At 46.4% G+C, this 23,566-nt stretch overlaps 1 protein-coding gene and 1 long non-coding RNA gene across 4 annotated transcripts in view; one reads left to right on the top strand and one right to left on the bottom strand.

The window, feature by feature from the left end:
- Positions 1-23,566, top strand: part of LOC119519430 — a 52,928-nt gene that overhangs the window by 22,060 nt on the left and 7,302 nt on the right. For all 3 annotated transcript variants that reach the window (XR_005214020.1, XR_005214018.1, XR_005214019.1), the window contains exons 3-4: positions 16,818-17,430; positions 18,682-18,797. This is a non-coding gene — a long non-coding RNA (uncharacterized LOC119519430). The remainder of the gene's footprint in view (positions 1-16,817; positions 17,431-18,681; positions 18,798-23,566) is intronic.
- ALDH2 (aldehyde dehydrogenase 2 family member) overlaps positions 11,353-23,566 on the bottom strand; it is a 29,471-nt gene continuing 17,257 nt past the window's right edge. The window contains 8 exon segments of the mRNA XM_037817052.1: positions 11,353-11,788; positions 15,615-15,729; positions 17,074-17,231; positions 19,115-19,201; positions 19,203-19,280; positions 20,683-20,867; positions 21,647-21,749; positions 22,809-22,922. Of these exon segments, the coding sequence (XP_037672980.1) occupies positions 11,756-11,788; positions 15,615-15,729; positions 17,074-17,231; positions 19,115-19,201; positions 19,203-19,280; positions 20,683-20,867; positions 21,647-21,749; positions 22,809-22,922 (873 nt within the window). The 3' untranslated portion in view covers positions 11,353-11,755.

Below are 23,566 nucleotides of genomic sequence, written 5' to 3'. Positions count from 1 at the left end.
AACTTAATTACATCTGTGAAGGCCCAATATCCAAGTAAGGTCACATTGTGGGGTTCAAGATGGACATGTATTTGAAGAGGACATTATTCAATCCTCTTCACGTCTTATTTTCATAAAACTTTGGATTGATGGTTTGGGAGGGCGGGGAGAAATGATACCCTTGGAGGATTTCCTAGAACTTTTTAAAGTATATTGTTATATTCTGATTTCTCAAAACTCCAGATGACGTAAAAATAAGTAAAATAGAAAGGGAGCATTCCGTACAGTTGGGGTAGAGGTTAGAGATGGAACAACAGATGAAGGATAATAATAATATTATTACTTAGCGGGGAGGCAGATTGTGCCAGATCTGAGGCACTTGTATCCCACTTTGAGCTACACAAGGTTTCTAAGCAGATGAGTGGGAAAACCAAGGTTTGAAGTCATTTTCTGCTGAGTCCAAAGCAGACATTCCCCATCCCCTTCGCATCATGACCCTAGGCACTGCGTACCACCCTTATCTAATGGTACCAAATTTACATCTCCAGTCCATACCTTCCCCAGAATGGTGGCGTCACAATCCACTGCCCACTTGGCATCTAATAGGCATCTCAGGCTACAGTGACCAGAGCTGGGTTCCTGGTATCCCCTAACTTGCTTCGTCCGCCTTTCCCTGCCTTCGTGAATGGCGCCATTCCTCCAGTGGCTCGGACCAAAAATATTGGAGTCTTCTTTCACTCTTTCTGTCCTACCATACATCTGACTCATTGACAGATCAATCTTGGCAGCTCTACTCTATTAGTTATCTGTTGCAATGTAACAAGTTACCCCCCAGCTTAGCAACTTAAAACAACAAACATGGACTGCCTTGCTGTTTCCATGGGTGATCTGTCTCAGGGTCCATCACGAGGCTGCAGTCATCTGACGCTTGACGGGGCTGGAGAATGCACTTCCAAGATGGCGCAGGTTGACCGGAGCCTTCAGCTCCTTGCTCACCACAAGCTTGCTCATGCCATGGCAGCTGGCTTCCCTGGGAGCAAGTGATCCAAAAGAGGGTGCGAGTACAAGGGCAACCTAAAGAGAAGTTGCTGTCTTTTCTAACCTCTTCTTGAAGGCATACACCATCCCTTCTGCCATTAACTGTCAGGCACCCAGGCCAATCCTGGTACAATTTATGGGAGTGAATTCCAGGAAGCCAGGATCATTACAGGCTCTTTTAGAGGCTGCCCACCACATCTACCTTCAAAATAGAACCAGAAGGCAACCATTTCTAACCGCCTCTTCTGCTACCTCTCAGTCTAATCCAAGCTGCCACCATCTTTCCCTTGGATGACTGCAATATCATCCTAACTGGTTATGGTGGTTTGAAGTTGTATGTTCCCCAGAAAAACATGTTCTTAAATCTAATCCATTCCTGTGGGTGTGACCCATTGAAAGTATGACCTTTTGATGAGGCTACTTCAGTTAAGGTGGGTCTTAGTCCTATCACTGGATATGGAAATGGAATGAATACAGAGAGAGAAAGTCACAGAAGCAAGAAGCTGGAAAGCAACAAATCCCAGAAGAGAAGGGAGAGACCAGCAGACGCCACTACGTGCCCTTCCATGTGGCAGAGGAGCCAAGGATCACCAGCAGTCAGTCTTTGGGAAGAAAGCCTTGCCTTGATGCCTTGATTTGGACATTCTGATGACCTCAAACTGTAAGCTAGTAAATTTCAATTGTTCAAAGCCAGCCCATTTCATGGTATCTGCTTTGAGCAGCCTAGGAACTAAAACACTGATCACACCACAGAAACACCAGGGCCTGTTCTCCAGACAGCAGCCAAAGGGAACCTTTTATAGTGTGAGATCACATCACTCCGCTCTTCACTTTCACTGAATGTAAATGCCAAAGCCTTTTCACTCCCTACAAGATATCAAGGATTTGCCACCCCTGCTTCCAGCCTCACCGCACCCTGCCCTGATTCCATTTCTTCCTACTTTGTCACCTCCTCCTGCTCTGGTTCATTTCAGCTCCAGCCACATTGACCTGAGTATTCCTCTAACAAGTGTTTCTCAAAGTGTGGTCCAAGGTAGCTCCTCTGCATCCCTGAGAAACCAGTGAGAAATGGCCGATTCTTGGCCCTGCTGCAGACCTTCTGAATCAGAAGCTCTGGGGGTGGGCCCAGCAGTCTGTTTTCACAAGCTTTCCAGGGGATTGTGGCACACACTCAAGTTTGAGAACACCTGCTCTAACACAATTTGTGCACCTCAGGGCCTTTGCATGTACACTTCTCTCTGCATCACTATCTCATAATCAGGGGAGTAATATTCCATCATCTTTACATATTCTACTGGTTAGAAGCAAATCCCAGCTCCTGCTGGCACTCAAGGCGGCTGTAAAATCAGAAAGTGGAGCTCATGGGGCCTTCTGAGAATTCTGCCTACCACAGTGGTTATTCAGTGTCACCACAAACAAAATTGCTTCGTTTTGCAAAAACAGCTCTTAGTGTTTCCTTGTACTGATGTTCCAGAATTTATTAATCACAAATACAGGCTAGTTTGGGCTGTTCGCTGTTGTGTTGTTACACAGAGTGCTCTAACAACTGTCCTTAATAGAATAGGTTTTTCCACCTGAGTATTCCTTCAGTTAAGGGTGGCCTGTGTAGGAACTTGATGGCATACGCTCACTTTGGATTCTTTTACTGCTTGTGCCAGACACTGTAGTAGGTGCTTTCAATGTTTCATTCACTTGTTCACTCATTACTGTTTTTACGTATGGTCTGAGCATGTACTATGTGCCAGGTGCTGGGAAAACAGTGGCTCACAAGGCAACCATGTTCTTTCCTCTCATGAACCCTCCGTTCCTACAGGGAAGGCAGACATTAAACAAGAAAATACTAGAGTCATAAATATTTCGAAGGGTGCTGCATAGAGAGGGGGCCCTGGGTCAGGCCCAGTCAAGGCCCCGCTCCAGGTCGCATGGCCTCCTCCTGCCTGCTGGGCCCTGAGTCACTGACTCAACCAAGAGCTCGAGCCACCGGCATCTGGGGCACAGCCAGCTCACTCAGCATTTCCAGGGCAAGGGCTGGGCTCTGGCATGGCCTCCGTCTCACCTGCCCTTGCGGAAGTCACAGTCGCTCCAGCACCCTTGGTGGTGCCGGGCCCACCTCCGGGCGCAGATGCAGTGCCAGGCCTCAGGCCTGCACGGACTGGCTTCCCCAGCAGACGCATGGAGGTGCCGAGTAACACGGCCTGATCGGGTGGCGCAGGGAATGCCTTGAACAATGAGCTTTGACCAATAAAAGCAGGAGACTGGAAGGAGCTGGTGAATAAACTCCCATCTTCCCCAGTGATGTTCCAGTTCCTGATGCTTCCAGACACCTGTTCAGAGCTGACCTGTGGGACCCAGCACTGGGCTGTGTATTCTCCTGAGGCCGTGGCCAGCCCAGTCATGCTCTGCCTTTTGTTAGCTTCCCTCTTTCCTTTTGACCTTGGGGGTGCATACACAAACTTACACAGTGATGATACCATACAGAACTTAACACATACCCATGTGTGCGCGTACACACACAGGCGTGCATGCATGCATGCGCATACAAACCAGGGAACTTTGAATAAGACAGGTGGATTGCATCAATGTCAGGAAATCAGGCAGGCCTCCCAGGGACTGCAGAGATGGCAGGCAACCACTCTCCATCCCTTTCTCCCAGGTCACTCAACTTTCCATCTCTGCTCTGTCTGCACACCAACTTCCTCCACTGACTCCTAGTTCCTTAGGCTCCACAATTTTGATTTGCCATGGCTTCAACTCCATGTGACCTGTCAGTTCCAGAGTCCAAATCCCCTCACCCCGGCTCAGAGTTCAGTTCCCTAATCTCAGGGAAAATCCCATGGGCTTAGCCGGGCCAGGCATCCACCCTGTAGCAGCCCGCCAGGCTGGGGCAGACAGCAGGGCCTTGTTATGGACTTCGTAGGGTTGGAGAATTCCAAAGGGCTCTGTGGGGGCCCCTCCCCCCAGAACACTGACCCTCTCTGAGGAGGCAAAGTCGGACAAGGAAACGTCACCTGCTCCCCACCCCCGCCCAGGGCAATCCTGTCCCTCAGATACTTCCAGTGTTGTCAAAACTCCCACGAGAAGATTAGCTCCAAGTATTATATCAATGTTAACTCTCTTGAATTTGATAATGGTGATTATGTAAGAGAATATCCTAGGTAAAAATCCAAACACAATAGAGTATTAAGTAAAAGAGCATGTTCTCTGTAACCTGCTTGTTCATGGTCCAGAAAAAAAGAAAAGAGGAATGGAATCATAGAGTATGTGTTCCTTTGTGGCTGGCTCATTTCATTGAGCATGATGTTTCCGAGGTTCATCTGTGTGGTGGCATGAATCAGAATATCGTTCCTTTTGACAACTGGGCAATAGTCCATCCTTGGGCCAGGTCATAGTTTGTTTCTCCATTCATCAGCCGAAGGGCCTGTGGTTGTTCCCGCCTTTCCACTACTGTGAATGATGCTGCTGTGAACGTTCGTGTTCAAGCTGTTGTCTAGGAACCTCTTTTCAATTTCGTTAGGTATGTGGACCCTGGCCTCTTGCGACCTGCATTCCACTGCCTATCAGGTATTGTCCATGTAGAGTCCTGTTGCGTGTAACGCACGTCTTTGAAGGTCACCAGCGGGTAGATCGTCCCCTCTTGGCTCTTGGAGAGGCCAGCACTGTAGTTCTACTCTGTGCCCACCATGTGGCGCCCGCACTTAGCGCTTCCTGATGGTACCCGGTTCTCCAGGCTGCGTGAAAGGCGACTTGGGTCCCACTGTTCAGCCAGAAGTGGGGCACTTCCTCTTGGAGACCCGGGAAGGCTAAAGGCAGCGACACCGCTTTACACTCAATACTCCTGCAACTGACTCTCATCCAAATACTCAGAGAGATTAAGTAGCTCTTAACCTGAGAACTTTGTTTACACCTAACCTTAAGTAGCAGGGTGGTATTTTGCATTGGAGCAGAGATTGCTAATTGCCTTCCCAAATTTTTAGCTAGGCAAATTGAGGCCCAGCTAAATGACGATGTTTCCCATCCTCCTTTGCAGTTAGGTGTGGCCACATACCTAAATTTTGTCCAAAGAAATGGACATGGAAACTTCTGGGAAGTCTCCTTAATGGGAAGGGGTCCCAACTTTCTTCATCCTTTCCTCCAACTTGTTGCCTGGAATGCTGATGTGATGGCTGGAGTGTTAACAGCTACAATGAACCTTGAAGATGCAGGCCACACCCTGGGAATGATGGATCATTGAAATGGTGGGAGCATGTGTCCCTCAAAAACTTTGTGGAATAACTGTAACAGCCCTTGACTGCCCACTTCTGGACTTCTTTTACCTAAGAGAGAAATAAACTTTTATCTTATTTAAACTGCTATTTTTGCCCAATACACATGTGGAGGAACAGCAAACATGAGGAATGGAAGAATCAGAATCATTGAACCCAGTGAAAGAGAAACCACCTGCTATAAAGTTAATGCTAGCTTTGTTTCCAAACTTCCCATCGTTCCTTCCAACTAGTAAAACCCAATGTTAAAACAAAAGTGTGTTTAGTGCATAGGGAATATGCAGGCCCCAAAAACTGTAATCGCACAATTGGGGGATGGCTAATCTTTACTTATCATGACACTATTGCAATAGATTGGAAGCATTGGGGGTGGGGGGCGGTGAAAATGTGATCATCTTGCTCTCTGAGAAGGCCTGGCCTATGATAAGTGCTACTAAATACTTACTGAAATTAAAGCATAGATGAATGAATGGATGAGACAAAATGAAAAAATATCAAAAACAAATTTCCAAGGTGATTCGGAAAAATATTTTTGTAAGGGGAGGGCAATGCAAAATCCACTCTTTTATCTTCAAGTTGGCTTGAGGTGGTTCCCAAACTTGGTCATGGATATAAAAGTAGTGAACAAAAGTGTGCCGGTTTCAATGTATTGTGTCCCCCAAACACCATTATCTTTGATGTAGTCTTGTGGGGCAGACGTTTTGCTGCTGATTACATTCGCTTGAAATGTGCCCCACCCAGCTGTGGGTGATGACTCTAGTGAGATATTCCCATGGAGGCATGGCTCCACCCATTCAGGGTGGGACTTGATCAGTGGAGCCATATAAATGAGCTGACTCAAAGAGAAGGAACTCAGTGCAGCTGTGAGTGACGTTTTGAAGAGGAGCAAGCTTGCTAGAGAGGAACGTCCTGGGAGAAAGCCATTTTGAAACCAGAACTTTGGAGCAGACACCAGCCACGTGCCTTCCCAGCTAAAAGAGGTTTTCCGGATGCCATTGGCCATCCTCCAGTGAAGGTACCTGATTACTGATGTGTTACCTTGGACACTTTATGGCCTTAAGACTGTAACTGTGTAGCCAAATAAACCCCCTTTTAATAAAAGCCAATCCATCTCTGGTGTTTTGCATTCCACAGCATAAGCAAACTAGAACAAAAAGCTTACGAATTTGTTCAACCAGAACAGCTGGAAGAGGGTTCTTGGATCTGGGAAGTACAAATAATGCTGTTTCCCAAGGTAAGTTTTGCCTACCAATAGTATTACTGAGATGATTTTAAGTCTACAAAGCCAAACTCTTGGTTTTTATTCCGTATTTGTAAGTCATCCAAAACTTACAAATAGGGCAAAAAGATGAATGCGTATCCTTTAATGCCATACCAGACCACTGTTTAACAGGATTTTCCAATTCTCTGTGATAGGAGGTCAGCAAACTGGGACCAGTGGGCCAAATCCAGCCTGTGACGTGGTTTTTTTTTTTGTAATGCATTTTTTTATTATGAATTTTAACATATATACGTAAACAGTGATAACTTTCAAAGTACAATTTAACAAGTAGTTATAGAGCAAATGTCAAAGAATGTTATGGGTTACAGTTCTACAATTTCAGTTATTTCCATTACTGTAAAATGTAGCATGTATACAGAAAGGTGTCATTTCTCGATGTACAGCTCAACAAGCAGTTACATAGGTAAGTTCAAAAAATTTTATAGGTTTCAGTTCCACAGTTTCAGTTTTCTTTATTGTGAAATATAGTATATATACAGAAAGATGCTAACTTTCAAAGCATAATTCAACGAATAGCTATAGAGCAAATTTCAAAGAATGTTATAGGTTACAGTTCTACCATTTCAATTATTTCCTTCTAGCTATTCCAGTACTGTAGCATCTAAAATATATATTTACATAAAGTTTCAATATTCATAATCCTTTGTTAAATCCTCTCTTCTCTGTTGCTATCCCTTCATCTCATTTAATCACTTTCTCGATCTTTAGGGGTGTCTAGGTAGTGAGCACCCTAACTTGTCATATTGAAAAGGGGGTGTCGACAGTATGGGGAAGGGGGCTGCATCTGATTGTTGTTCTTAAAGAAGCTGTTGCCTCTGGGTTTTAGGACTTGTTGGGCATAGGAACACTGGTGGATTTAAGTTTCTGAGAGATAAAACTTAGTAAGTGAATCTTTTATAAAATCTCAGACAAGGACCTAGATATTTCGGGACTACCGTTGGTTAGGGCATGGCATACTGTTGTGACCTGTTTTTGTACAGTCCTTGAGCTAAGAATGGGTTTTCCATTTTTAAAGGGTTGTAAAAAACAAAAACAAAATATGTAACAGAAGTTATGTAGTTTGCAAAGCCTGATGTACCCACTATTTTGGCCTCGTATGGAAAAAGTTTGCCGACCCCTGTTCTGGGAGATTGTACCGTTGTTTGAATTTGCTGTTTACAAATTAAAAGCTCAGACTCTGTGAAGTATCAAACAGAGATGAAAATGGTTTATGTAGTAAAAAAAAATGAAAACTTTAAGGTTATAATTGCTTGCCTTGTAGAACATTAACCAATTTTTTATCTAACCTAGCAACCTTGTGTGTGTGTGTGTGTGTGTGTGTGTGTGTAGTTAATGACTTTTTTCTTAAAATAAACTTTTTATTTGAAATAACTTCAATCTTACAAGACAGTTGCAAAAATAACACAAAGCCCTTACAAAGAACTCCAACATACCCGCCCTGCAGATACCCAGATCTACCAACTGGTAACATTTTGTCACATTCATTTATCATTCTATCCAGCTATATCTATCTGTCAATCATCTATCATCTGTCTGCCCATCTATCTACCCATTTTCTGAACATTTGAGAGTAGATTGCACACATCATGCTCCTTGAACACATACTTCCATGTACATTTCCTAAAAACAAGAGTATTCACTTATGTAACTACCTTCAGTATAATTATCAAGTGCAAGATTTCTGTCTATATTCCAGTATTTGCAGTTGTCCCAATAATGTCCTTTTGGGCCTTTTCCCCCTCATTTTTAGATCCAGTCCAGGACCGTGTATTTCATCTAGTTATTGTCTCTTTAGTCTTTTTTTCAATTGTGGAAAACATGTGTACATGAACTTTCCCATCTCAACCTCTCCCAAGTGAACCATTCATTGGGATTAATCACATTCATAATGTTGTGCTACCCCCCCACCACCCATTACCAGAACTTTCCCATCACCATAAACAGAAACCCTGCAACCATTATGCATTAACTCTTCATCCCCACCCCACCCCACCCCTGCCAGCCCCATTGTGGTAACCTGTAGTCTATTTCAGTCTCTATGACTTTGCGTGCGCTAGCTATTTCAGCTAAGTGGAAGCATACAATATCTGCCCCTTTGTCTCTAGCTTATTTCCTTCAACATGATGTCTTCAAGGTTCATCCATGTTGTAGCATCTGTCAGAACGTCATTGTTTTTTTTTACAGCTGAATGATATTCCATTGCATGTATAAATCACATTTGGTTTATTCATCTGCTGATAGACTCTTGGATCACATCTATCTTTTGGCTATTGTGAGTAATGCATCTATGAACACTGGCGTACAGTCCCTGCTTTCAGTGCTTTTGGATGTGCACATACAAGTGGAATTGCTGGGTCATATGGTAGTTCTGTGTTTAAGCTTTTGAGGTACCACCAAACTGTTTTCCATAGCACTTGCACCATGTTACATTCTCATCAACAATGTATGAGGGTTCTTCTGTCTCTGCATCCTCACCAGCACTTCTTTTCATGTTTTTTTTTTTTTTTTAATAGCCATTCTAGTGGGTCTGAGGTGGTATCTCATTGTGGTTTTGATTTGCATTACCCTAATGACTAATGATGTTGATCATCTTTTCATGTGCTTATTGGACATTTGTGTATCTTCTTTGTAGAAATGCCATTCAAATCCTTTGCCATTTTTTAACTAGGTTGTCTTTTTTTGTTGACTTCTAGCTGTCCTTTATATATTCTGGATCATAAACCCTTATCAGATATATGATTTCCAAATATTTTCTCCAATTTTGTTGGTTTTCTTTTCTAACCCGGCAATCTTAGTCCTAATGTCCCTTTATTAAAATGCTGACAAATAGCCAGTTTCTCAAAGTGATTTTCGAATCTGCTTTACCATCTTAATGGCTCCCTCTTTAATTAATGAGTTTAATAAAATCCTTATATTGTAAAGGAATCATGCTGTTAACTTTTGAAAATTGAGATTTGGACATGCATTTACTATTTCTTAGGGCAGATATTAAGCAGATAATAGTAGTACTCCCATTTACACAAAGGGCATAAATGATAGGCACATAATCCAGGGATGATTCAAACCTTCAGGAACTGAACCTAATTGTTTGGAAGCCTGGAAAACAGGTGAAATACAATGTAAGTACCCCCTAGGGAGCCTTCTTCTCTGGCCAGTCAGCTGGGGCCTCCTGTTTCCATGATGCTGTGACGTTCTCTCTTCAGGGTACTTGGCATCTGTGTTGTATTATAATCATCTTTTGAGTTTGTGTCCCTTCACCAGATCCTTTGCATCATCAGAACTTCAGAAGCCACTCTACACACACTTATGTTGGACAGATGTCAGTGTGAAGGGGCATGACCTCTTCTTCCCCAAGGCCAGCCAAGGTCAGGAGTCTCTCTCCCACACTGTCAGAACACCCCCTTCCTGCTGATCACCTTTGGTGATGGCTGTTTACATCCCTGTGCTCAATGCCTCTCTCCCCAGGTGGACTGTAAGTGCCAGGAGGGCCGAGTCGGCCGTTCCAGTTGGCCAGTCTGTCTCTGGGCCGCCATTTATCCCAGCATGCAGTGCACCGCCCTGCCTGGGAGGAGGCAGCAGAGCAGGCTGGGAGAGCGGCTGCTGGCTCTGGGGAGTGGGCTCAAGCTTTGCCCCCTGCCACTAGGTTCACTTTGTCGTTACGTTGTTGCTAAAATCTAGACTCATTTTAATGCCTGTGAACCTCATTTTCATCTTGAAGCAATACCAACCTGAATTTTCCCTTTACTACCAACTGATCATAAAACTCCCTTTTCCTCAATGAGTCACTTATTCCAGGTATGAGTAATTGTAAAATGATGAGATTTATTACTTGTATTTTGTTATTTCAATGTAATAATATTGTTTTGCTTCCATCATTTTTCCATCACTTTCTATGTATGTCCATTAAATACTATTTTTTTTTAATGTAAGGCAATAGGGTGCTCTTTTAAATTTTCATTTAAATAAAAAAGTGAGTTGGTTTAAAGAAAAAACTAAGTGAATAACAGTACACATATATGTCCCCCAGAAGTATGTATATATGACAGAAATGGTGATGCACTATTCAAATAGCTAAAATTAGTCTTCAGAGAAACAGGGATTGTTTCTCAAGACGTGGTTTTAGTCTGGGTAGAATAGGGCCAGGGCTTCATCACCCCCTGCCACTGTTTGCAAGAGTGTTTTAGAAGCTATATTTTTCTTAGGAGGGGTTCCGAGTTTTCCTCAAATTCTCAAAGGAATCTGTGAACCCAAAATGATCCCAATAACTACTACAATTCAACAATTCTTGCTCCAGTTCTGCACTCACCAAGGACTCTTCTGATGACTAATTACTTATAGTACTAATTACTCATTTGCCAGGTGCCGGGATTAGAGGGAGCCAGTGCCCTCAATAGGAGATTCAACAGGTCTGGTTATTGAAAATATAGAATTCACGTAGAATGAAATGGACATTTGGTTTCCAAATCAACCTCTTGTGAAGCTGGTCCAGCATGAACCCGTCTGATTTGGTCTGACTGCATGTTGAGTTGGAAAAAACTGAGAACCAACCTGAAATACTCAGCATCTCCTTCCAGGTTTCCCTTCACCTCTCGGATGGCAGAGGCTGTGGGTCTGGTTGAGGTGTTACTCTGGGGGCCTGGCATGGGCTCACCCCGGGAATTTGTTAATTAAACATAGGAAGCTAAAAGCCATTTACCCAGAGATGTAGTTCTACTTGCAGCTAGTCTTGCCTGACCCAGAAACATTGGAACAACACAACTTGGGTTACTGGAGGAAGAATTCCCCAAAAAGTTAAGAGCAGCACTGTTTTTAATGATTGTTCAGCCAACAATACAAAGCAAGGTGCTAGCTGTTGTCTCCAATATTAATACAATTTTAAACAATGGCTTTTTTCTCTGTAAAGGCAAGTTATGGAAGTGTCAGATTGACAGGAAGAGACATTTGAATCTGTCTTTAAAAATCACCCTGAAAGCTAAGAGTATTGTTGCGGTTTAAAAGACTTCTTGTATATTCTTCACCCCACCTCCCTACGCTGTTTAGCAAATCAAATTCTGGGACTTTCTTGACCCAAGAGATTTTGTGGGAAGAATTTCTCTTTGGAGACTTTCAATGTGCAAAGGACAGTTTTCTTGGTTTTGCTGCTGATCATCTAAACTTTCTATCACTGGGTGACTCAGGAAGTCGGTGTGGTTCTTTATGAGTTCTTCTGAGGAACTTTGATTGTGACCTGTAAGAGGGGTGCAGACAAGCTGTTAGATCTTTGTTATTCCCTGGGATTTGTTGTCACCCTCAGAAAGGTGCTGCCCGATATAATCCATAGGGGCTTTCCTTACTTCTAACGTCTTGGCCAGCTGGGACTATATTTTGGGTAAGACCCCAACCTATACCTCCTTAAAACAGGGGTTCCCAGAGAGGGGCAATTGTGCATCCCAGGGAAGTTTGGGCAATGTCTGGAGATATATTTGATTGTCACAACTGGGGTTGGGGTGCTACCAGCTTCTAGTGGATGGAGATCAAGGATGCTGCTCGACATCCTCTGATGCACAGGAGGCCCACACACAAAGAATATCCAGCCAAAAATGTCATTAGTACTGACGTTGAGAAACCCTGGGTCTATCCGTATTTTCCTTCTCAAGCATCAAAGAAGAAAAATAATAATGTGCAAAAGCTTTCAGGCATCTTAGTGTGTTAAGTGGGAGAGTCCAGGTTCAGTCAGATTTGGGGGTGAATCCCAGCTCTACCCCTTACTGGGCAAGTACTTCACCTCTGTGTGCTTTGTTTTCTCATCTGCAAAATCAGGATAATAACAGTATCAATCTGTTGGGGTGGCCATGGGGATGAAATGAGGTAACACATATTAAAAAGCCTAGCACAGACTCTGGCACAAAGAAAAACTCTCAGTAAAAGTGAATTTAGAAGAAGTTTTCTCACCCATCGTCCCTTCCACAAACTTGTCTTCTGAAAAATCCCTATTTTTGTTAGTATCATCAGTTGAGCCCCCAAAGTGCAAAATACAGGCATCTTTATCTGAGCACTAAGTGTAGTGTCTGGTATGTGGCAGGGGCCCAATACAAATGAGCCAGGTTGAATCAACTTAGCCTCTTCACCTGCATCCTCAAAACCCTCCCGGCCATCAAGTTCTGTCAGTTCTGTCTTCAGAAGCTTTCTCCAGTTCTCCCTATCATCTCACTCCCCAAGGCCTCACCACAAGTGTCTCCTTCCAGGCTCTCCTGCTCCCCTCCAGGAAGTCTGTGGTGGTTTGGAGGTGTAGGTACCAGGAAAACATGTTCTTAAATCTAATCCATTCCTGTGGGTGTGAACTCGTTGTAAGTAGGACCTTCAATGAGGTGACTTCAGTTAAGGTGTGGCCCAACCCAGTCACGATGGTCTCGATCCTCTTACTGGAGTTTTTTTTACAAAAGAATGAAATTCAGACAGACAGACAGAGAACACCACAGGAAGCAAGAAGCAGAAGCAGAACCCGGAAGAGAAGAAAGAGACCAGGAGACACCACTATGTGCCTTGCCTTGAAACAAGCTAAGGACGGGTTGCTGGCAGCCAGCCCCAGAACTCCACAGTCTTGGGGAGAAAGCATGGCCTTGCGGATGCCTTGATTTGGACATTTTTCTGGCCTTAAAACTGGAAGCTAATAAATTCCTGATATTTAAGTCAAACCATTCCTAGGAAACTAAAACACAGTCATCAGATACTGCAGCTCCTTGGGGCTTAGTCCCAGCCTTCCCTTCCCTCTCACTCCACACCTACATGATCTCATCCGTAACTGTCATTTCTCTGAACAGTTTTAGATCCGTGACATCTGAACATCTGTTTCTAATCGAAATCTCACCTCCAAACCCATCTGTCCAACTCTGTTCTTCACATTTCCTCATGGATTCCCACAGATCCCTTGGACTCAACCTGCCTAAAGGGACCCATGGACGTAGTTTCCCCGCTGCAGAAGTGACTCCACCACCCATCTCCCTAGTGTGCAGCCCAGGAGCCTGGAGTCCTCCCTGAATCTTCTTCTTCTTCTTTCCCTCCCTATGTCCAAATAGTCACCAAATCCTGCTGAACCTACTTCCCAGATTTCTCAAATCTACTTCTCAGCGGTGCCGCAGCACCTCCCCGGTCCCATCCGCTGCCACCTCGCACCCTGTGGCCGTCGCCTAGCAAGCCTCTCGCCTCTGCTCTGGCCCCACAGGCCACACTCCTCACAGCAGGCGGGGTGAGCTTTTCGATTTTATTAACAGCTTTATTGAGATGCATCCCATAAATGTCACCCATTTAAGGTATATAATTTAATAGTGTTTAGTATATTTACAGAACTGTGCAAAGTTCACCATAATGTAACTGTAGAATAGAGTTTTCAGGATCCCCAAAAAAAAAAACCTTATACCCATTAACCATCCCACCCTACTCCCTCTGCCCCACGCCTTCCCCACAATCACTAATCAACTTCCTGCCTCTATAGATTAGGCAGGGCCACCTTTTAAAAATGAAAACCTAGTTCCTTCACTTTCCTGCTTAAATTGCTTCCAGAGCTTCCCACAGCTCTTAGGAAAGAGACCAAACCCCAAGTCGCGGCTGACAAGTCCCTTGGTGTCCTCCCCTTTCTGGCATCACCTCAGTGCACTGCCCCACGACGTCTTCTACCACCAGCAACCTCTGCTCACTTCCTTCAAGAGCCATGTTTTTTGCTGCCACAACTTTTACTTAAACTGTGCCCTCTGCTAGAATGTTCTTCCCTTCCTGCCTTCACCAATTTGACTTCTGCTCATCCTTGAGGTATCAGTTTAAATGTTTCTTATCATGGATGTACCTGGTACTTCTCCTTAACACTAGTCACGTTCTAGGATTTAAGGCCTTCCATGAAGTGGTCCCAGTTTTCTACACAACTTCATCCCCTAAAACCCAACACAAGCTTCCTGCCCTCATCGGGTCAGCCACTTGCCCCGCACTGTGCTCTTGTCGTGCACCTTATGATGCAGTGATACGAAATCTGGCAACAGGGTGGGATGGGGAGGAAACAGGATTGGCTGTGACTGATAACTGCCGGACCTGGGGATAACTTTTCCTATTATCTCCACTCTTGCTTATATAAATTGGAAATTTTCCACATTAAGTTGTTTAAAAAAAAAAAAATGTGTATTTTATTCCAACGAGGTTTTGAGAAGATAGGTTGTCTTCTTCATCTCTTTACTCCCAGGCCTGAGCCCCAAAGTCCTGAACTGAAAGCCCCATTCGCCTTTTCTCCCCCTGCTCCGTGACTGGCTTGCTTGCCTCTCACCTTCTCATTTCCCGTCTGAGGAAAGATGAGCTCAGCTTATTTCTTTTCACCTTAAATATCATTTGTGTGTTTGTTTCCTGGTAAAAACTGTAATTAGTGTTCCTTGTAGAGAGAATCATGATCACCTTAGTGTTCTTCCTTCCTTTTTTTATATTTATAGATAAACGTGATAATCCGTATATCCATACATAGTTTTAAAATTGGGCTTATACTGCATACATTATTTTGTATCCTGTGTTTTCATTTTAAAGGCTGAGTGTTTCCCTTTCAAGTATTCCACCAGAGCAGTTTTAACAGCGGGCTAGTACTCCATGGTGTGGGTATTCCTAAGTTTAGTGGGCACTTGGCTTGCATACCATTCTTCCCTATTACAGTGTAATACTGGCATGAACATCTACAGAAACAACCCTTTCTTTGTATTTCTGATTTGTTCTTCAGTGAATTGCAAAATCAAAGAATGCGGGTATGTTTATGGCCTTGATAGCTAATGCCCAATAGCCTGGTTTTTATCAGAAGCTTTTCCTGGCTGCTTCTGGGCCCCTGGAGCTTCCCTTCCTCTAGAGCCTTAGGGCCCTGGATGTGGGCCATGGGGCCCAGCAGGTGACCGTGTTGGCAGGGTCAGGTCCCCGGGCGTTTCACGGGGGCAGGGCACAGACTGGGTCTTGACCCTGTCTTGTAGCGTCTCTGGCTCAGAACAAAAAATGAATGATGAATCCTGATGGACTCCAGTCTGATAGGGACTCGCCCCCGACAGTCCCCCACTCACCGTTTTCACCTCGGTGTATTCCCGCAGGCCGTAGTCGCCAAGCTCCCGCCCGGTCCCCGACATCTTGTAGCCGCCGAACGGTGACTGGGCCCCAAACACATTATAGCAGTTGACCCTATAATTTGAGATGGAATTTCAGAACTACCCCCGGGTGGGGGGGGGAGGCTTGTCACCCGCTGAGACCCCCTGCACTGCTCTTAAGATGTAATGAAGGAAAATGGATGGGTAGAACTCGAGTATCAACTGCCATTTAGGGGTCCGAGGCAAGCCTGGGAGCGAAAGCCACAGCTAAAGCGCCATGAGTTTGCCTTTGTCCTTCATGAGGCAGCCACAATGGCTGCGAACAACAAAGTGCTCCGAGTGACAGCGTCTGGTTGGAATTAATTACTTTTGCTACTAAGCTTTTTTTTTTTTTTTTTTTGCACTTAAGAAAAAAACTTATTTTATTTGGATTTAAAATTCACTATTTAAAAACATACAATTCATTGGTTTTGATTGTATTCACAGTGTTGTGCAGCCATCATCACTAGCTAATTGCAGAACATTTCCATCACCCCAAAAAGAATCCTGGGACCCATCAGCACTTGCTCCCCATTCCTCTCTCCCCCCAGCTTCTGGCACCCATTAATCTACCTTCTGTGTCTATGGATTTGCCTGCTCTGGACACTTCATATAAATGGAATCATACAGTACGTGGCCTTTTGTGGCTGGCTTCTTTCACTGAGCATAATGATTTCCAGGTTCGTCCACCTTACAGCATGTATCAGAACTTCATTCCTTTTTATGGCTGAATAATATTCTATTATATGGATATACCACATTTTTTTTGTGGTATTCATCAGTTGATGGACATTTGGGCTTTTTCTACCTTTTGGCCATTGTGAATAATGCTGCCATTCGTGTGCAAGTTTTTATGTGGACAAATGTTCCATTTCTCGTGAGCATATACCTAGGAGTGGAATTGCTGGGGCATATGGTAATTATATGTTTAATTATTTGAGGAACTGCACAACTGTTTTCCACAGCAGCTGCACCATTTTGCATTTCCACCAGCAATGTAAGAGGGTTCTAAATTTCTTCACATCATACCAAAACTTTTTTTTTTAATAGCCATGCTAATGGTTATGAAGTAAGTGCAGAGCTTTTAAGACCTGTCTACAAATGTGTCTAACCTCAACCCTGGTCTCCCTGCCCTTGGTGCAGCTTGGAAAGGAGCCCCCAACCACCCATCCATTTGCCCAAGGATTGCTGACAGGCATTTGCATCGGAGAGACTTTCATCTCCAGAGGAGAGAGGTCAGGAAAATTAATCCATTGCTGGCCAACAACCTGACCCAGAAGAAACTGAGTGGTCCACCCCCTGCCCCCAAAAAATTTTGGACTGGTGAGCACTGAACCCCTAAGAACTCTGGCTTTGGGGGATCTTGCCTGAGTCGGAGAGGATGCTGGGAGGCCCTTACCACACAGTGCCAGCCTGGAGGGCCTGGGACACGTAATTGGCCTTGTCCAAGTCCTTTGTGAAGACAGCTGCAGCCAGTCCGTACTTGGAATTGTTGGCTCTCTCGATGACTTCCTCTATGGTCCTGAACTTCAGGATCTGCATCACTGGCCCAAAGATCTGCAGTGAGAGCAGAGTAGGGTGAACCCTGCTACCCAGCTTTCTCCGCTGGGCAGATGATTCCAGATGTGGCACTGAGACCCCAGACGTATCCTCACGGTTCCAAAGGGAGCAGACAGTTCCCATGCTCATCAAATCACTAGGGGAAGAAAGCTAACAGGGACCAATTACTTTCTATGTGCCACATGCTTTACATATGGTAAGTATCTTATTTCTAAACAACCCTGCAATGTATGGGTTATTTGCAGGTTACAAGAATTTCATTTCAAAGAATTTAAATCATTCATTCAGCAAATATAGTATTAGTGAAAGGCATAGAGCTAGATGCTGAAAAAACAATGGGGAAGAGTATGGTGTCTACTCCCAAGACATTTCAGATTTACCTTGCACTCTCCCTGCCCTACTCCTGGTTTCTTTTTGTATCTAGAATCCAGGATGTGGGTGCTGGGTGTGCTTGTTGCTTTTGGGGTGTCGTAGCTCTTAGGGCCTCTCAGTGGAGAGAGCTGGGGGGGGCAGTCCATAAGTGATGATAATACATTGTAATGAGTGGGGGGGGGGCGGTTGCAGAGGAGGGGCCTGCCCTGATTTGGTGGCGGGGAGGAAGGGTGCAGGGAGGGTTTCTCTGTGGGTTGAATTGTGTCCCCCCAGAACATACGCTGAAGTCCTCACCCCCGACACTTCAGGATGTGTGGAAATAGGGCCCTTACAGAAGGGGTTATGCAAGTTACCATGAAATCATTTAGGGTGGATCCTAAATCCAGTATGGCCGATGCCCTTAGAAAAGCAGTGAAGAGACACAGGAGGGGAGGGGGCTGTGTAAAGAAAGGGAATCGAGGCACGTGACTGTGGAGGCCAAGGCCGAGCAATGCCACAGCCAAGGAGCACCAAGGGTTGCCAGCCACACCCATGCCCTCCCCACACCTCCAGAACCAAGAGGTGAAAACAACAGAAATAAATTTCTCCTGTCTTAAACCACCCAGTTGGTGGTAATTTGTTCGGCAGCTCTAGGAAACCAAAATGGTTTTCCAGAAGTGACAGTTGAGCGGTGGTGGAGCATGAGCAGAAACTGGTGAAACCAGCATGAGGGTGAGGAGCAGGATGGCAGGGTGTGTGTGTGTGTCCACAAGTGCACCCAGCATCCACACCTTGGTTTCTAAACCCCATTCTAAAGGAACCAGGACTCTTAGAAGAAAGAACTGATTCCAGGATTAGGAAGTGTGGAGGTGAGGGTGGGAGAAGCCTGCCTACATTCGGCACAGGGGGTCACTGGCCGTGAGGCGGGCATCAGGCACCAGCAAAGAGGCGCCCCTGCCCCTCCTGGAAAGCTGGGATTTCTACACAACATTAAAAGTAGCCAGGATGGGGAAAAGGCAAGAACTCTGCTGGATTTTCCTACCCTGGTTTTGCATTTTACTATTATTTAAAATTATTTTGAATTACATGTGCATAGGGCCGTTAACAGTCTCAACCCAGCTGGGCGGAGTAGAGAGTCTGCACCCCGCGAGGATGGAGACCTTGTCTCAGAGACCCCTGTACCTCCAAGTTCTGCAGAGGGGCTTGCACACAGTAAGTGTTTTGAAATATTTGTGAAATGAATGAACGAATGAGATGGAGCTGTTGACCTGCGTTCACAGTGAGTATCAGGGGGAGTCTCTTCATGCTGGGCATCCAGCCCTTCCGTCTAATCCAATAGCCTGCTATGGAGACATGCCAGGAGATGGCCTGCCCAGACTCGCAGCTCACAGGGATGGGCACACGGAAGGCCTTGCGGGCCGTGCTAAGGAACTCAGCCACTGATGGATGGATTGGTGACAAGCCGTGAGCTTGAACCACCAGCCTCTCCTCCCGGAGACCGTTCCCTGGAGCTCCGGCCCCACGCTCACCTCCTCCTTTGCAATGGTCATGCCGTCTTGCACGTCCCCAAACACAGTGGGCTGGATGAAGTAGCCCCGGTCAGCAGCGGCCCCCCCCACCACACAGCAGACTCGCCCCCTCCTGCTTCCCAGATTTGATGTAGCCAAGGATCTTGTTAAACTGAGTTTCATCCACCTGCATGAGAGAGGGCACAGAATCACAGGGACGCTTGGAAACGGGCCAAGGATGTGAAGCAGCAAGGTGCGGGAGAGGAAAAACAAATGCCCGGTAACAGTAAGAAAAGAGGCCCACCTCATCAGTGAGCAAGGACATGCAAATCAAACCGAGTGGTTTAATTTTTCAGCTATCAGATAAACAAAATGTACAATTTTGAGAAAATTCATTGATGGGAGGATATAGCAGGTGTACACCCTCATATACTGCCAGACTGTGCACTTTTTGGCAGGTGGTTTATTCATATGTCAAATAACTAAATGCTCATACCCTTTGACCCAGCAAATTTAACTTCTAGGAATTTATCCCACATGTGGGTGAAGGGACTTGAACAAGGATATTTACTAGGGAGAATTCTGTAAAAGCAAAAAAGACAGTAGAGGGGTTGGTTAAAATAATTTTAAAAATCATGACACATCCATATATTATGTAACCACATATCCATATATTAACAGCTATAAACTAACTGACACAGAAATATCCCCAGGTATCCAGTAAAGAGAGAAAAACAGTTTAAAGAAATATATATATATTATATACAAACAAACTCAACAAAACCACCAGCGTGGGTGTGTGTGTGTTATCTCAGTGGATACCTCTGGGGCATAGATATAAGGGGAACTTATTTTTACTTTAAACACTTTTTAATTATTTATTTGTCACATGCTCCTGTTACCTTTACAATTAACCACAAACCACAAAGTAAAACAGGAAGAAAAAGAGATGTTGGGGTTCAGAACAACATGATTTACAACAGCCAAAATGTCACAAAACCCCAGTTTTTTTGGCTCTTAAGAAATCATTGCTATAACTTTCACGTAAAGGCTTTTGTTTGAATACCCATCTTCACTTCTCTTGGGTATACCCAGGAATGGAATTGCAAAGTTATAGGATAATTCTAGGTTTACCTCATTGAGGGATTGCTAAACTGTATACTTATTTTTATGATAATTATGAAACTTTAGTTTTAATGATCAAAATGAATATAGCCTCCTGGTTTTAAAAATATGCAAACAGTTCAGAGATTATGAAGTAGAAAAAAAAGTCCCCCTCCAGTAGCTCATAGTCGGGTCGTCGGGCCTGTGTGCATCCTCGCAGGCATCTTTTATGGACGGGAAACACGCATTTGCTTTTGCAGAGACACATTACACACGGACAATTTACAAAGCACTTTCTGTGATGAATTACCACGTCACAGCCAGCCTGCGAACTTGGAAGGGTGCCCGTTATGGGGAGGGCACGGAAGCTCCGAGAGGGGCCTGGGCTGCCCAGGGCCACCCGAGCTCACGAGGGCACGCTGAGACCCGGCCCAGTCCCCCCTGGCTCCAGACCCCCAGCCCCGGCCCGCAGCCGCCTGGCCTACCTGCGGCCCCTGCTCGGTCCGGCTGTCAAAGGGGTTCCCCACGACCCGGGACTTGGCCCGGGCGACGCTCCGCTCCACAAACTCGGAGTAGATGTCCTGCTGCACATAGGTCCGGGAGCCCGCGGCGCAGCACTGGCCCTGGTTGAAGAACAGGGCGAAGTGGGCCTGCTCCACTGCCCAGTCCACTGCGGGGACAGGAGGCGGCTGTGAGGACAGGACGATGACAGCCCCAGGGGCTCCCTGTGCACTGAGGCAGTCACACCACTGCTGGGTGCATGCTGGGTGCCTGACCCCGTGCCGGAGTAAGACAGATGTGCTCTCGCCCTTCGTGGAGGGAGGAGACAGACACAGAGACGCACTCATAACCCGCCGTGGAACAGGGCTGGGGCGGCAGAGAACCAGCCTGGCCTCGGGTGGGCAGGGACGGTGTTATGACTGAATTATGTCCCCCGTGTCGCCCCAGTCAAGCCCAAACCCCCATCCTGTGAATGGGATGATTCCGAAGATCCTGTTGGTTAAGATGAGCCAGCCAAGTCAGGGCAGGCCTCTGTCTTACGGGACCTGAACCCTCAAGAGTGGAAGAAATTTGGACAAAGGAGTCAGGCAAAGCAGGGGACAGCAGGAGACGGCCACGTGGCAGCGGCGAGACTGAACTCCAGATTACCAGAAGGGTAGACATTTGAGGGAGCAGGGCCCCACTGCCACCTTGACTTTGGACTTCTAGCTTCCAAAATTGTAAGACCATAACTGCCCACTATTTAAGCCAACCAGCCTGCTGTCCATTATATCAGCGGCGGCAAACCAAGGCAGGTGGCCAATCAGCCAGGTGGGGGGCCGGGCCATGGGGTCTGGCCTGAGGCTGTCGGGGCAGAGACCAAGTCAGACGGGCCTTGAGGACTGGGGAAGGGAGTGCAGAGCCCCACCATGGCCTCCGGCACCAGGCCTCCTCCACTCAGAAACTTACTGTCAGCGTCTGACATGATGATGTTGGGACTCTTTCCCCCCAGCTCCAGGGTCACCCTTTTGAGGTTGCTGTTCCCCGCTGCCACCTGGATGAGGCGGCCAACCTGTGGGGATCAGAGACGGGGACAGGACAGGAGTGGGGACAAAAAGACAAAGCAAATGCTGTGACTCGGCACACGGAAGAGAGGACCCCACAACCTGAGGAAGAGACCTGGAGAACCTCAGCACATCGGACCATTCACCTGTGGCCGCTGCCTCACCCCCTCCAAGCTCCTAGGATGACGATGACAGTGACAATGCCAGCAGTCGTCGTCATTATGGGGGCCTTCCGTGTACTGAGCATGGCCAACACCCCCTGTGCTCAGTGCTTCGTGCACATTAAATTCAGTCCTCACGACAGCCTCAGAGGTAGGGGCGGCTCTTCTCCTTGATTTAGAAATGTGGGCACTGAGGCTCCGAGCTGCAGGTGACTCAGCTGGTAAACGTGGACTCGGGTTCTCGCAGGCAGCCTGTCCTCAGCCCTGGCTCAGGCTGTCCTGCCTCCTTTGGGTGTCTTGTGGGTGAGCCCCCTGCCCCTGTGAGCTCTGCAGGGGCTGGCCATGCTCCTTGGCCCTGTACTCCCAGAGCCGGGCAGGAGGATGCCCCACACTTGGTCGATGGATGAACGTGTGTCCCCCAGTCAGGACACCATCCCCTCAACATCCCGTCTCAGCATTCAGTCGGTTGAGAGTGAGCAAAGGAAGAACCCGGACTGCTTATCGCAGCCACCGCTTCGCCCTCCCCAGAACCGCTGTTGCTGTGTGAAAGCTCAGTGTTTGAAGCTCCTTTATCTCTGGTGGAACTTTTGGAGGTGCACACTCATTACTCCATTCAGTGCTCATTCTCTGAAGTGAAAGAGAGAAGTTTACCTTCTTAGAAGGAATCTTCCATCTGCTTTTAAGGGGGTTATGATTAGGAAATCACCTGGCATCTTATTCATCGTTGTCTCTCCAGCATGTGGAAGGCTGAGCCCCTCCCCATCACTCCTGGCACACTAGGGGCCCCTCACAGGGACGGGGGCAGAGCCCCACACACAGTGCCCAGAAGTGGATCTTGGATGCATCATCCTTTGACAGTGGGAGCATCAGCCAAACGTGCCTGTGACGGTCGCTGGGGCACCTTACCTCGGTGGAGCCCGTGAACCCCACTTTGTCCACATCTGCGTGGGAAGCAATGGCGGCACCGGCTGTTGGGCCAAATCCAGGAATAATATTGACCACGCCAGGGGGGAAGCCAGCCTGGGGACAAAGAACCAAGGGACACCAGGAGTCACTGTCCTCTCCAAAGACCAGGAGTTGGGCTGAGGACGGGAAAAACTGATCCCTTCCTAGGGAGGCTGAGACGACGGCCCAGGATGTGGCAGGAGCGGGCACTGGTTCTGAGGCGCCACAGAGGAAGGCCGACTGGCAGGTACAAGAAGCCTGTTCCTGGGGGTTCCAGTAGTTGCTTCCCCACCTCTCCCAAGACATTCATTTAGAACCACAGTTCTCAGTCTTCAAAGGGGATCTTGCAATGGAGCCTATACAGGATTGAACAGTCCCCCCAAAATCCATGCCCAGTTGGAACCTTGGAATGTGACCTCATTTGGGGTAGGGTCTTTGCAGATGTAATCAGTTAAATTAAGATGAGCTCGCACTGGATTAGGGTGGCTCTAAAGCCAATGACTGGTGCTCTTAGAAGAAGAGATGAGACTTAGAAGGGCAGACGGAGGCAGGATTGGAGTGATGCTGACACGGGTCAAGGGAGGGCAAGGATGGCCAAGAGCCCCCAGAAGCCAGGAGAGGCCAGGGAGGACTCTCCCAGAGCCTTCAGAGAGAGTGTGGCCCTGCCGAAGGCTACATTTCAGACTTCTATCCTCCAGGGCTGTCAGGGCATAAATTTC

This window comes from Choloepus didactylus, chromosome 23 (assembly GCF_015220235.1).
Source record: "Choloepus didactylus isolate mChoDid1 chromosome 23, mChoDid1.pri, whole genome shotgun sequence".
In the NCBI taxonomy this organism is placed as follows: domain Eukaryota; kingdom Metazoa; phylum Chordata; class Mammalia; order Pilosa; family Megalonychidae; genus Choloepus; species Choloepus didactylus.
This window is presented reverse-complemented; position numbering and strand designations above follow the sequence as displayed.